Consider the following 14,664-nt stretch of genomic DNA (forward strand, 5'->3'; position numbering starts at 1 on the left):
ATAGCTAAGGGAACGATCCCACTCAGCGATCAACGAGTTAAGCACTGAAAATACCACTTAGTATTTCCTATAGCGCATAAGAGCACACACCTGCATACCATAACAGTCCAAAAGAGGGGGTGCTGGAGGGCTTTATAAAGAGGCAATTAAAGCCTTATCATTCCTACACTCGCTCCTTTCCTCAAACACAGAGTGCGCGCGCACACACACACACGCGCACACACACACAAACACACGCACACAATTTGAAAGACAAATCACTCAGACTAATTCATAAGGTACTTCTAAGGTCTTTTTAAATGACGGAGAACGGTTGGTTTAATTCAATTAAAATGTAGCAGGGTCCACTTAAGGATGACAGGAGTAAGGTATGGCATGACTAAGTGAGTGCGGTTTTCAAGAATGTACGGGGGGTCTTAGACCTTCTCGGGGTCGAAGGAGTTTTCAAGTGCATGGACTTCTATCTCCTCACCCGAAGCCCTCTTAAACCTCACCCCAAAACCCTGGATCATTCTGGGTTTAAGCCCACACACACCTGGAGGACTGGGGCAGATTAAGACCAGATTAAGATAAAGTTACCCCTTCTTCGGCTCGCTATGTCATTCAAACCCCTGGCCTCTATGGCCACTGGATAGAAGGACACACAAGACAAAAAGGTTTGGTTCATTCACATATACACACACACACAGGCACGCACATACAAAGGACTTTCTGGTCATCCTCATAAGCCCTATTAGTCTGCCATAGAGCCTCTCATAGCAGACATCAATCACAGAGGGATTAGTCAATTCCCTCTCTAAATGAGTGGCGAGGGAAACCTCCCTTCAACTCTAAAGCAGGTCTCTCTCTTTCAGAGATTACACAGCGATTTGTTTTCATTTTGTTCCATCTTCATCGTTTTCTGTTTGACTTGCTTTTCATTTCTCTCTCTCTCTCTTGCTCTGCGTCTCCCTCGTTCTCTCCTGCTTGCAGCTTGTGAGGTAATCCTTGGCAGATAAAACTAAGGAGGACTTACCAAAGGCAGATTACAAGCGGCGCTTTGCGGAAGGCCCTTTTACACCAGTCGGCGCGGGTATTGAGGAGAGTGAGCTCTTCGCAGTGCTTAACTTGTGAACTCGACATGCACCCAACAGAGGAAGAGGTGGAAAAATGATAGCCGCATTACAGTAACAGGATCAAAATATATCCCTCACAACACACACAAGATTGCACATTAGTACACACAACACACGTGCTCCTTCGTTCAGAAGAGTCCCTGAAGAAGTCTTTTATTTATTCTGTTAAAATGATTTTGCCGTCTGAGACTTCAGGATCATCTTTGTGCATCAAGTCAAGATTGCTGTTTTAGTCCCGCGAGGAGAAACGGCTCCTCGGCTTTCAAACATGGCTCCAACTTCCCAGAGTTAGTGGATTCAAATAATCTGACCCCGACACAACTTGACCCAGAACATACCCTTATCTAAACATTCCCTTTCCATTTTTCAACTTTTGAGAAAGGTTGAGATTGTTCAGTGGTCAGCATGTCTTATACCTTTCTACCTCACCTGATGACAGCGATGCCCTGCAGCATGAAACGACAACAGGAAGCCCAATGATCGGCCCTAAACTGCATGTCAGAAGAAACTGGGTCTCCTCTCTCCCACAAGATCCAATAACAGACCTCTCAGACTGCAAATAAGAGTTGGGGAGGGGTCCACCTGGGGAAAAGGCAGACATTGAGAGGTACTGACTTAGCTTTACTCCTCTCAAGGATTATTCTCCTAATATTACACAGCTTAGGGAGAGGCCAATGTGGCCAAAGGGAGTCACCGAGTCTTCAATAGCTTGGTTTCAGAAATGTACCGCTGTGACCGCTTCTCTGCTAATGTTGGTTCCAGGTTCTCCTCCATCCTTTGCCAAACAATATACAGGAGCGATATAAGTCACACCGGACACTTAAACTAACAGGACCATTAACCTATCGAGCAAGAAGATGTTTAATGTACGAAGAAAGATTTATGACAACGTCACTTTGACACAATTTGGATTGACTGAATATTTACATTAATAGAAGAAGTTTCCCCGAACTGAAACTATGCATAATGAGTTTGATGAATAAGGAACATTCATTCATTCCTTTATAAATCAAACATATTTACGCTCACATTGGTTGAAGCATGACATGACGCGTGCAGTGCTGCTGAGACGTTCTGCTCTTGCACACTGAAACATATGAAGTATTAGGAAGCGACGTATAAAATGCATTTAAAACACTCGGCTGAAAGACTTTCTTTACGTCCTACATCTGAGACTCTTTGTTAAAGGTATGTGAAAGTTATCAGAGGAGATGGAAGAACTTTGGACCGGATGTAACGATAACGAGACGAGAGACCTTGGACCGGGCAGAGATCAGAAGACCGGAGATGACTGTCCTTGTCTCTTGGGCTCCCCTCTGTCCTCCAAAAGCATCCCTCAGTCGTCACGCCAACCTCAGTAACACTTCACTGTGCGGATGTGGTCCTCTCCTGCCGCGAACCCCGGTGAAAGCTAATTAAGAAATATCGCCTTCTGCGAACTCAATTAAATAATGTTAATTTATTCTAATTTCAATTTGGAGGTAGTCTGAACTGAAGGAGGGGCTGTGAAAACAAAGTCTGGGAGAGGAAGCAGCGCTCTGGCCTCTGCCTCCCCCACGGCACAGGAGCTCTCACAAACTGCAAAACTCGATTTCATTTGAACCCTTTGATTAACACGAGGAATCACACAAGCCCTTCAACTGAAGGGGAGAAAGAAAACATACCTCTAGTGTTGGTTCACTTGGTCAGTTATGGAAAGAATGAGCGTGTGTGAAAAGGAGAGACATGTGGTAAAGACATCGTGCTGGATGATGGCAGTTGATAACAACAAAAGGCACGGTGAAGTAATATCCAAAGAAAAGCTTAATGAAGTCTTGCAAAGCAAACATAAGATCTGCTGTTGTGCAGAAAACTTCTGTTATATAAAGTGATCAACAGTTCCAGGATCCTCCCGTCAGTCCAAGACGGCTTCTTCTTTCTTTGACTAAATATTGAGATAAAATAACTTTCTTGTTCAAACTTTTTTGACATATGCCAGCTTCCAACTTTTCTTTATATGAAAATAAGGAAAATAATTCATGAAGCAGAAACTAGATAAAAATCCAAAGATCAGAGCATGTAAGTGTGGAGCGGGCTGACTATGGAATAGAGATGGAGATGAAACAAAAAGGAGGAGCAGGGGATCACTGAATTACTGGGAGGGGTGAAATCAGCCGCAGGGAAAAGAGATGGACTGAATCAGACCAGACCGAGCTCACAACCCGCCCAACGGGAACTCCCTCTGTTCATTTACATTAATCCCACAGACGTTTCCATCCTTCCAGCTCCTTCACAGATGCTAAACTTAAACTTGACGCCTTTGAGGATCTACATCTCGCAGACAGGACGACGGACAGAGCCACCTCTACCAACTTCAAGACAGATGTGAAATATCGAACATGTTGTATTTATATTCAAATAGAAAGCAGGTAGGAGAAGGTAAAGACATTACCTTCTCTTTAAGCACTAACCGGTCACCTGTGAACTGAGGAACCCAGTGTTTTAAGTGTGTGTGTGTCCGTCTGAAACATCAGGAGCTCACGCTGGGACTGAATGTGTAGTTGTGTCAGACGGAAGTCAACAAGAGGAGCACCAAACAGAATGAGCGTCTTCCTCTCGTCTGTCTCTTGCTCAGTGTCTTGCTCAAGGACACTTTGGACGGCCGCTCTACCTCCATGCTAAATGTAAATTAGCTAAGCATTAGTCTCACAAGGCCCCCCCTGGATTGTCTCACGATGAGACCCCAACATTTGGTAACCCACATGTTTCAACAAATGCATTTGAGTGATTCAGTATTGCCGTCTTATTCCAGCCATAAACTCGCTCGTGCCGAACGTGCGTTCCACTGAGCTTTGAGCTCTTGCTAGGGCTTAATGTAAATCCAATCCATATGTGTAATACCTGTGTATAGAGTAAGTGGGTGCACACCATATGTCCTGTAGATGTCCCGATTCTTCACAGGCTGCCATTGAAGTGGGAGGTTTTAATGCAATGACAAGGAGGATCAAACTACGTCCACGAGACAAAGTTTAATGCTACATTTCTCAGAGTGAATTCGTACACGACAAGGACGATACAAATGAGCTAAACCGTAATGACACAGTATAGAATAAAGAGGAGGTGTTACAGTGGCTCACACAGGGTTCATATTCCTTCCACACATCTGTTGTACTTCTGCTCTTATCTTGAGGGAAACGATGCACGTCTTTGAAATATCCGTCCGTGATCACAGGAGTATTACTCGAGCACTAAGACTCCTTACACTTTTAACTGTTTAGTGGGTGAAACTCTGGTGATCAAGCAGTTACATCTCAGGTTGACTTTGCACTGAATAAATGAGTCAAATGTAAACGGTTTTCAGAACATGCTAATCTGCGAACATTTTGTTCAACCAAACACGTATGAGACATTCCCTCCCCTTCGGGGCAGGCTGTAAATGTATAACGTAAGTATGGTGGCTTTCAATATATCAATTTACATTTACATTTGGAGATTAGACAACTAGGTCTGCATGTGTGTGTGTGTTTATCTTGGTGCTACATACCAATTGCCCACATGAATAGAAATAAATATAAATGGAGAATACACACCTTGAAACGGCTAATACTGCAAAAGGTAGAGGTTAGTTGTGTTTTGGGGGAAGGTTATAACTGCCCCGGTACATAATCATTGAACTGAGCGCCCAAGGCATGTTAGAAAGTATAAGAACAGATACAAACATACATGCGAGCACAAGCACACATCTATACTCCGCACACGTTCATAGTGTGATGATGTGTTGGGTTTAGTTTTGGCCTCTCATAGTGGGAACGTCTCCTCTTAATCTTCTCTGACTTCATACATTCAAAGGTCATCTCGCAGCCTACACACGGCCGAGGCGTGTGTGTGAGTGTGTGTGAGTGTGTGTCATAGTGCTTGGTGTGAATCAGAAAGAGAAACCGATTCACTCTCACTGTATATGTCAACAAACCCTGTAGGCCTATCTTTGTTTACTGTGAACGTCCCATCTCTCCTCCTACCATTCCCTGGCCATCTTCCTTCTCCCGCCCCCCCCCCCCCCCCCCACTGTTCTCCTTTCCTCTACCCTTCACTATCTTCCACCTATTCTCCTTCACTGCACCCCCACCCCTCTTCAATCCTCACCCACATGTCATTCTTTGCATCCCTCCCCCCCAAGCTCCAGAGGCAGGGGCATCTCTTGGCGAAGTGTGGCCCACCACAGGCCACTGGCTTTGGGTAATTAAAGTGGTTTAGGCCCCCTCACCCACGGTCACAGGCAACTGCAGCTGGGTGATAAAGGCACTGTGCCATAATTACATGGACGGCCAGCATCACCGCCCAGCTACACTAAAACAGTCAGCTAGCCAGCTGCATGGGGAGGAGGGACCTGTGTGTGTCTGTGTGTATATAAGTAACTGTATGGTGTGTTTGCATGCGTGTGTGTATATGTGTGTGTGCACAGGGGGTCAACACCCCCTTGTGATCGCTCTGCTGTGGTTAAGCCCCCTGTGTTTAAGCCCCACATAGGCTCATTGAGCCCCTACACACACACACATACTCATTTTTAACCCCCACCCATCCCCACACACACCCCCCAGCCAATCATTCCCCACCAGTGGTCTGACTCCTGCCGTGAGTGTGTGTGACCATCAGCCATTTAATTAGACCCAGCCATGATTTACCTAATTTAAATAAATAAATAAACATACGAAAACACCCCAATAAACAAATACCTATATTCAAATGAGGAGCTGGGGAGTTTCATGAGCATAAAGAATGGGGCAGGAGATGGGACTGTGCAGGCGGAAAAAAAGCTAATGTAAGGACCACTGGATGTAGACACACAAGGGCACACACACACAGACGCACACACACACACAGTCAGAATGAAGAATAGTAAAAGTAAAACTGTGGGTTCAGTGTTTGTACCATCTAAATAATATTTTACATTTATTGTATTTGGCAATTTGAGACTTTGGTCACCTGACAAACATTCCCGAGGGGTTGATGAAATCACAGTTCAATTTGCACTGTGGATCTTTTTTTAGATAAGCAGAGCCCCCCGGATCCCCCCCATTAAATCATAATTAAAGTCAATTAAGAAGTTTGTGTGCAGCTGCTTGTGTTTAAGCAACATGTGTTTTCATGAGAGCTTGAAAACAAGTGAAGAACATCCCGACTCCCTACACATCAAGCACCACACTGCAACACTGTTTTGTTTTGTGTCACATGTCTGTGTGCCTGTTGTGGCGATAAATCAAGTTTATTTCGTTCAAGTGAAGCCCGTTTACCTTGGGGGAGGCGGAGGCCAGCTCTCTCCCCATCACCGCTGCGACTGGGCTGGGCCCGACTGGCTGCGCTCTCTCCCTGTCTGGGCCAGAGCTGGGGTTTGGAGCTGGCGGACTGGGGCCGAGGCCAGGGCTGGAACTTGGGGGCGGGGGAGCCCTCCTCTTCTGGCAGCTGCCCACATCCAGGGAGTGGCCGCCAGCGGGGGGGTGCACGGGGCTCGATGTCCTTGGCTCATAGAACGGGTTGGATCTGAGGAAGGAGGGAAAGCAAACGAGGAGATAAGACAAAGAGCTGTCAGAAAGTGCACGGACTTCACAGACGGCAATACTTATTTGAAATTGTTATACAAGTTATAGTAATGTGCAGGTAGGAAAATATAAAGATACATTTTATATAAGTGTGTTTATTTGCAAGTCATGAAAACGGTCAACATTCCAAGAAATATAGAAAATACATAAGAAAACAGTTCAACACCTGATTAGCATTATATGATATGGATGGTGCAGAAAGGCATACATTCAGTGGCACTCTGTATAAAGACTAGAGCACACAGGAAACATTATAGATCCTATCTGCAGAATTATTCAGCACTATGTCAACACATCTTTGGATCCAACTGGCCATTGTTGAGTTAAACTTAAGGAAATTGCAACATGGAAACAAGAGTTTGGTGCAATACAATGAACAGCACACACAAGTGGTAAGGTAATAGAAGATGCAGGTGCACTGAGGTCAGGTCTGCGTGACCTCATATCCTTACTGCCCACGGTGGACTACTGACAGACACACAGGCAGGAGCACGAAGGCATACACACACACACACACACACACACACACACACACACACACGCAAGCATGCACTGAAACACACACACACACACACGCACTCTTACACACATACCAGAGTGTTATCAATATACAGGCATGCTTGTGGCACTGAAAGAAGGGGCACAGCCTTGAGACATTCACTCAACATGCAACAAGCAATCCTAAACAAACAAGAGAATTGGATGGAGAGGGGGGGGGGGGGGGTGAGAGTGAGAGTGAGGAAGAAAAAAGCTGATTGACTAGGCATCTGTCTGAAAGAGAAGGTTAGAGCTACTCAGTGTCTTTCTAACCGCAGAGAAGGTAAGTGAAGAAAAGCAAAGCAGGCAGGTCTATAGAGCAGCTTTAACAGACCAGCGCTGGCTAAAAGACATGTGAAAGGGCTCCAGTCAAAACACTGCGCTGCCCTCTTGAACTTTCTATTCTGCCGAGGACTGCTCCTGGTGTAAGAGACTGAGCAAAAGAAACATGCCATTCAATAACCTGTCTGTCTTCAGACAGCCGAGAGGACTAAAACATGCGGCCATCTGTGTGACGGCTTCGCTCAACAGCCAAAACCTTCACGTTTACAATTTAGGCCCCGGCCACTCGTCTGCAGAGGTCGTCTGCAGAGGTCGCCTGCGACGCGATTTTGTTCCAGCTCCTTCAGCCACTGATTAAATGTTACCATGAAAACTTGCTGAGGTGGTAGCAGATGTCCCCTCTTTGATATATAAAGTAAGTTCACCTCTGCCAAGTGAGGAGCAAAAATCAGTTTGAATTGTTTGAACTGATTCAGTTTTTGGATCATTAGATGCAGTATGCCGTCTACTAATGTAGTTGTGGTAACAACTGTGCATTCACCATTGAACTGGCAGCGTAGATACACTGAAGTGATGAAAATCTGGAAACGGAAAGAGAGCCTGGGGAGGACGTTAAAGATGACGGCAAGGAGGGAAAGTATGAGGCAACAAGCTGATAGGGGGAGAGGGAAGGAGGGGACGACAGAGGAGGGAAAGGAGGGAGACAAGGTTAAAGAATGCAGTGAAACAACAGGGCTCTTGTTCCCGTTGAAAGAGCTGCCTCGTCACTCTGCTTCGGATGGGGGGGGGGGGGGGGGGATGGGGGGCTACAAGTACCCCTTCCTAAGGAGGGGTCTTGCACAACTTGGCCTGCCAACAGTAACCAAGCTGAGCAGTCTGTATGCGTGGAACGGGCTCCTCACAGACACCATGTATTGAACTAAAGACAAACACTCATTGCTTAATGGCACACTGATCCATAATGTTTGCCCCGTCAGCGTTTACATATTTCACCGTTAGAAATTGGACATATTGAAGACATAAAGTCTTACTCGTCAAGCTCCTCCTCCTCGTTGTGAGAGGTGTCTGCGTACAAGTACTTGCTCATGTCGACAGGCCGGACTCCTTTCCTCGGCCTGGGTTTGGGGGGTTCTGGGTCCGGCTGGAGTTCCATGTCCTGGTCGGCATCATCGAAGGGGTTCCCTGGGAGTGTTTCTGTCTCCGGTTCTTCCGGCTCATCGAACGGATTCGAGGAGTCGTGGTCATAGAAGGAATCCTCATCAATCCGCTGCCTTAAGACGGGCAGGGGAGGGGGCTCTGAGGAGAGAGGAGAGAGCACTGACTGCATGTACACAACACTGTACAACAATCACCATGGCTCAATATCATCTTTATGTGAAAAGAACTGGTACCTTGCCGGCCTATCGGTTACTCTCTAAGCAGTACGCACTTTCCTACGTTGTTTTTTAAAATACCTTGTGAAGAAATCGCTGCTCCACAAAGCAGCCGGCTGATTCCCTCTGATCCTTTTATTATGCTAATGTCAGTTCTGTTTGCTTCCCATCACATTCTACATACATTTACTTTCATCAATTAACATTGTGCACTCCGTTTATCCATATTTGGTTTATATTCGTTCACTAGGAAGACAATTAAGAGTCAGATATTCTTTGTTGGAGTTTTATTAGTTTGTCGAGTTCAACTTTCCTAATTTAACAATTCAAAAAAGCAAGTAAGCATCAAAGTGGGCTTTATGTGTGTGTGTGTGTGGGGACATGCCCCTCAAAAACAAATAATCCATACCAATACACCTGGCTACTCAGGTGGTCAGACAAAAATATTGGTTTAGCTGTCTGACTGAAAGCATTGAAGCCTACCCGCTATAGTTACACATGACTACACACATTCAAGGTATGTGCACATCCAAAACCTTCAACGTGCATCACCTGTCGATCCTACTGACAGCCACAAATAAACACTTTCATTGTGCGAGTTAGTTTATAATAAGATCAAAGTCTAAAACCAGTCACAATGACTAACAACATACCAGCACAATAATAAAACGGGATGGAGTTTGTTTTGTTTGCATACCTTCCTCGTCAGGATCACCAAACGGGTTGAGGTGGTTCTGATGAAGGTCGCCATTGGGGTCATCGAAGGGATTTGTGCACATGTCAGGAAGCGCTTCCTGATCCTCGTCTTCCAGGAAGTTCAGCTTGTTGATGAGCTCTGTTGCCACAAAGTCAAACGTGAAGTCATTTACACGAACAACACGACTGCACAGTCACAAACAGCAGCAACAGAACACATTTCCCAAAAATGAAATGAATACAAAACATTCACAAACCCAAATATACCAATATCTGCACGTTGGAGTGAACCATGAGCATAAAGACAATTCAAGTCTGGAGCAAGTAATCCCTCTGGCTGGGGAGCGCTGCCTAAACTTCTCTGTGCTCCTCTGCCACCTCAATGCATGCAGCAGTGGCACTCTGGGAAAATGTGTGCGATACGGAGGGTTACTGTGGGAGACGGGGAAGGCAGCAGGGAGTTGCTATGGAGATCCGAGCGGGAGAGGCGGAGAATTGTCCGCTTTATCTTCATCACCCTCACGGCAGCTCAATCGCATGCTGCCAGCGTGTGGGTCAGTTTGAAAAGAGTGTAAATGTGTGTGAGGGAGATGCCAAGAAGTGCTGCTGAGCGCTATGTGAGAATCTGAGCAAAGAGAAGAAGTGATGTGTGTATGTGAGTGTTTGAGCCTTGGTCTATATGTAGCGTGGCTGTGTGAAGTGGTGGCAGCTGATAAGAGGTCGGGCACCTTTCCTCGCCTCTTACTGTCAACATTCACGGCCCATGTTAGGCCATGGAAAGAGCACATGTGCATGTGTGTGGCATGGTTTGTGACGAAACCCAAATAAGCTCACTTGTGTTTTAAAGTCACAGGACGCGTGGAAAACATGAGCGGACTAAATTAGGTTTGTCATGTTCAGCCAGTATGCAGAGTTCATTATAAGCAATGATTAGTGCAGAAACAACATCTAACTTAGTAATGGATTACTTTGTCTCTCAGAAGCGTCTCACCAGCTCGAGGCCCCATGACAACACATATCCAATACACACTTCATTCAAAATAAATAAATACACTTAATTCCAAATTGAAAACAAAGCAAAAAATGTTTCGTCTTCCTGAAAATATGCTCTGTTTGGATACCATTGACCTCGTCTGGTTCACTACCAATTGCAGTAAAAGAATAGGGAAGGAAACACTGTGGAAAAAAACAAAAGAAAAGGAACCGAAAGGATGAACAGCAACTGATGTGTTCACAACACCTTGTACAGCACGTCACCACATGGACCATGATACACTGTAAGACCACAACACAATCACAATACCAATGTCAAGGAGGATCAGGGGATGGGGGGGGGGGGTTGATTTAAAGAGAGAGAGAGAGAAATAAAAAGAGAGGAGAGCTGGAAAAGGAAAAATAAATATATAGAAAGAAACTGTGGTAATGAACGGTAGTGTAGAGGTGACACAGGAACACAGGATGAGAGAAGGTGAAAGAAAGGTGAAAAAAGACCTTGGGAGGAAGCGGCAGGCTTAGCGGTTGCTTTGCGTGCTCGCATAAGGACACCATCATCATCATCATCATCCCCATCTAAGCAGCTGAGGGCATTCAACTGGTTTACTATCTCTGTAAACGACAGGGCCATACAGGAAGGGAGGAAGGAAGAATAGCAGTGAACAAGGCAAAATAACACATCCCATTGAGAAATATGCACACACTCCATTTAATACCAAATATATAGAGTTGAAAAGAGTGCATGTATTTGTGTGGAGACGTTGGTTTATGTTTGCAGTGTTGTTAAACTAACTAGCTTGGAAAGCAGCACTTGATCTACAGTACATCTCCAGATGCAACCCTGGAACATGTATACAGCTATACACGTATGTAAACTGCTTTGGTAAACTCTGCAGCAGAGGTTATTATCATAAACTAAAACAAACGTAAACATTTCAAAGCATTGAAAAATAGCCTGGTTAAAAACAAATACAGTAAAAATGAACATTAATTTATTTAAGTTTTTTAGCTCAAATAAATCACTACAAAGAAAAAAGGCTTGTGGAATTAAATAAAAAGGACCTGATTTAAATATTGTAGATTAAATGCCAGTCACGTCAGCTGTTCAGCTCAGGACTAATGAAGACATGTGACACATTGTGAGAGCGTGAAAGAGTATTTAAGTTCTGCAGCCCCCGTATGCCCTGACATAAACAGACTGTAAAAACTAAAACACATTTTAAACTAAAATTAAATTGAAAAATCCAAAACTAAAATCAGAACAAGATATTTTAACCATTATAACGTTGCACGCTAACCTGGCGTCATGAAGAAGATGTGCTAACTAACAGTAAAAATGATCTTTAATGTTACATTGCATGTTTTTAAATAAGCTTTCATGGCTGAGGTTTCTAACTAAAGAGCACATCACTCACACACAAATACATTCTCAATTTCACAAACAATAAACCCACACAATATATATTCATGGCGATGTACAAATGCATCCTTTTTAGGCGTAATATATTCTCTTTTCATTTTTGACATACTGTAAGTAAAAGATGAGAAGAGAACACATGTGTTGCAGGGTATGCACGGGTTAGCCTCGTGTTAGTATTGCTGCTGTCGCTTTGTGGCGTGTTGGGTAGGAAGCATCCAGGGAAGGAATATGATAGTGAGGAGTTTTGGCAGCTTGGCCAGGCCTTTGATTCAGAGAAGCACGCCAGTGAAGCACCGCTGTAGGCGCTCAATGCATATACATATAAATGACACAAAGAGCAGGGAAGGGTAAGCAAAGGAGAGAAAGCATGAAGCTTAACATGAAGAAAAGTTGGATTAAGCAAAGCAGGAAGCACCAGGGCCCATACATAAGACCATAGAATGAATCCTCAACATGTACGTGTGCAAGCCACCATCAGGCGACGAGTCCACCAACACAAGAACAAAGCAAAGAACAAAGAAATGGGGATAGCTGGAGAGTAAAGCATAAGCAATAGAAGATAACCTGAAGCTGACAAAACTCTGTAAATGAAACTCATGAATTTATACTACTATACAAACATGCAAACTTACAGAAGCTTAAAAAAAACTATAGAAATCAAGAAATGAGCAGAGTTGATGCCCCGCTGAAGCGCTGGTCGTGGTTACTCTGGTCTGGGAGGGTTGGACATTCTCCGACTCTTGAGGCACCTACCGACTTCCTTTATACCCACAGCAGCTGAAGTATTTCACCACTTTGATCATACGTCTCGCTCTGGTCCGCTCCACAAAACAAATAAATACGCCGACGGGATGTTTTAGTCTACACGAGTGGTTGTGTGTCGCTCAAACACCAGATTATGTTGAACATCAAGGATTCTTTTAAAGAGTATAATTTAAGGATATTCCTCACCTTGAAAACAGAACGGTTAAAATAAAAACTTTACTGGTGAAGTTTTACTAGCTGGTTTAGCAGAATGACTCCCCGTTACTGGAGCTTTGAGTGACAGCTCATATAAAACCGTACATCTGTGACAGAATATAAAAAGTGCTCCGTGTCGGTCACCTGTGATCTTGGCCGCCTTCTCCTCCTGGTTAACCCTGTTTTCCTCGTCCTCCTCGTTCTCCTCCTCAAAGTCATCCAGGTTGCCGATGTCAGCCTGTTTCATGCTCATCAGGCTGGCCAGGCTTTGCATGTCCTCGTCACTGGACCATAAACAAAGACCCGACAGAGACAAACTCATGTTCATAGGTAGAACTCAAAACAGATACTTATAATACAAATATAACCGTTTAAAAAAAAAAAAAAGGGTTTGTCATCACCAAAAAAAAGAAAGAAAACCTAACGCATAAATGGATGAATGAATAAATGAAGACGGAGGAGCCCGCGCTACATCACATAAGGATCATCACCTCCGTCTCTACAACTCTCATGATCACCTCACACTTCACTCCTACATTTAAAGCTTCTCTCTCACTCTGCCCCATCCACCCATTGTCTCTTCTTTCCCCCCACCATCTATATTATTCATATCAACTTCTACAGTACTTGTATTTTATGTAGTCTTGTGTACTCCCCCCCCCCCCTCAGTCCCTCAAAACCGCCGCTCCATCATAATCAATGCAGTCTCCTCTCTGTTCTTTGTGTTTGGTGTTTCCCAGGCCCAGAGGCTCATTTGAACTGGTGTGATTGAGTTTGTTTGTGTGTGGTCGACATCATTCCCCAAAGGGTTAACAAGGGTTACGCGCCATCGACCCGCCGCCCGCGCCACAACAAAGGCCGCGTTGCTCTGCTCTCGCCCAGTGTGAGTGAGTGAGTGTGTGTGTGTGTGCCTGTCTTTAAATGAAAGTTGCTGCTATCAAATTAGAATGAATAACAAACGGCAAACAACGTGATAGAGAGTGTGTGTCCTTAAATGATAGTCGGTGGTATCAAAGATGAATATGTGAATGAGAAGATGCAAACACTGTGCGGGTGTGTGACTGTAAGACTGATGTGTGTACATACATTATGTGTGTGTGTATTCTTATATAGGTTTTATCATACGGGTACACAGAACAATGCAAATACCCAGACAGATTATCTTAGTGATTCCTTACAGAGCTCAGGACATCACGTCTGCAGGACACAGATGAGTTTACGCCTCAGCAAAGCCAACAAATATAGAACATTATAAAAAATACTTAGGAAAAGACCGAGACTCACGTGGCCTTTCCCTCACGGAGGAAGATGCAGGAGAGGGAGAACTGCAGCGTGGCCGACACCACCTTCTTCGACAGGGGCTTGAACTTGAGCTTGACATCTGTCTGTGTTGGCATTGGACTGGCGTACTGTTTCATGTTTATACTGCTGGTAGCCAAGGCCTTCCTCCGCCCGGACGGAGACTCCTGCAGAGGGAGAGAGAGATGAAGCACATTCAGGAGAATATAGGCCCACATTAGTCCATTAACACAGCATGGCATTGACACTGCAGGGATCCAAAGGAAAACAAAAAGGCAGCAGAGGCACATTCTGCAATATCATTTGTTCACTGTTCTATATCCTCCTTTAGGGAACAAGTATTAAAGCTTCAGTTAAGTGCAGGATGTACGACACAAGCTTCATTATTAGTAATGACCGATTACAACATCCAG

The 14,664-nt window shown here is 44.6% G+C and overlaps 1 protein-coding gene across 1 annotated transcript in view; it reads right to left on the bottom strand.

The window, feature by feature from the left end:
• The window catches only part of ehbp1 (EH domain binding protein 1), a 114,615-nt gene that overhangs the window by 64,342 nt on the left and 35,609 nt on the right, over positions 1-14,664 (bottom strand). Inside the window, 6 exon segments of the mRNA XM_029450252.1 lie at positions 6,386-6,632; positions 8,542-8,806; positions 9,581-9,718; positions 11,071-11,184; positions 13,097-13,236; positions 14,237-14,418. Of these exon segments, the coding sequence (XP_029306112.1) occupies positions 6,386-6,632; positions 8,542-8,806; positions 9,581-9,718; positions 11,071-11,184; positions 13,097-13,236; positions 14,237-14,418 (1,086 nt within the window).

This window comes from Cottoperca gobio, chromosome 15, assembly GCF_900634415.1.
Source record: "Cottoperca gobio chromosome 15, fCotGob3.1, whole genome shotgun sequence".
Taxonomy (NCBI): domain Eukaryota; kingdom Metazoa; phylum Chordata; class Actinopteri; order Perciformes; family Bovichtidae; genus Cottoperca; species Cottoperca gobio.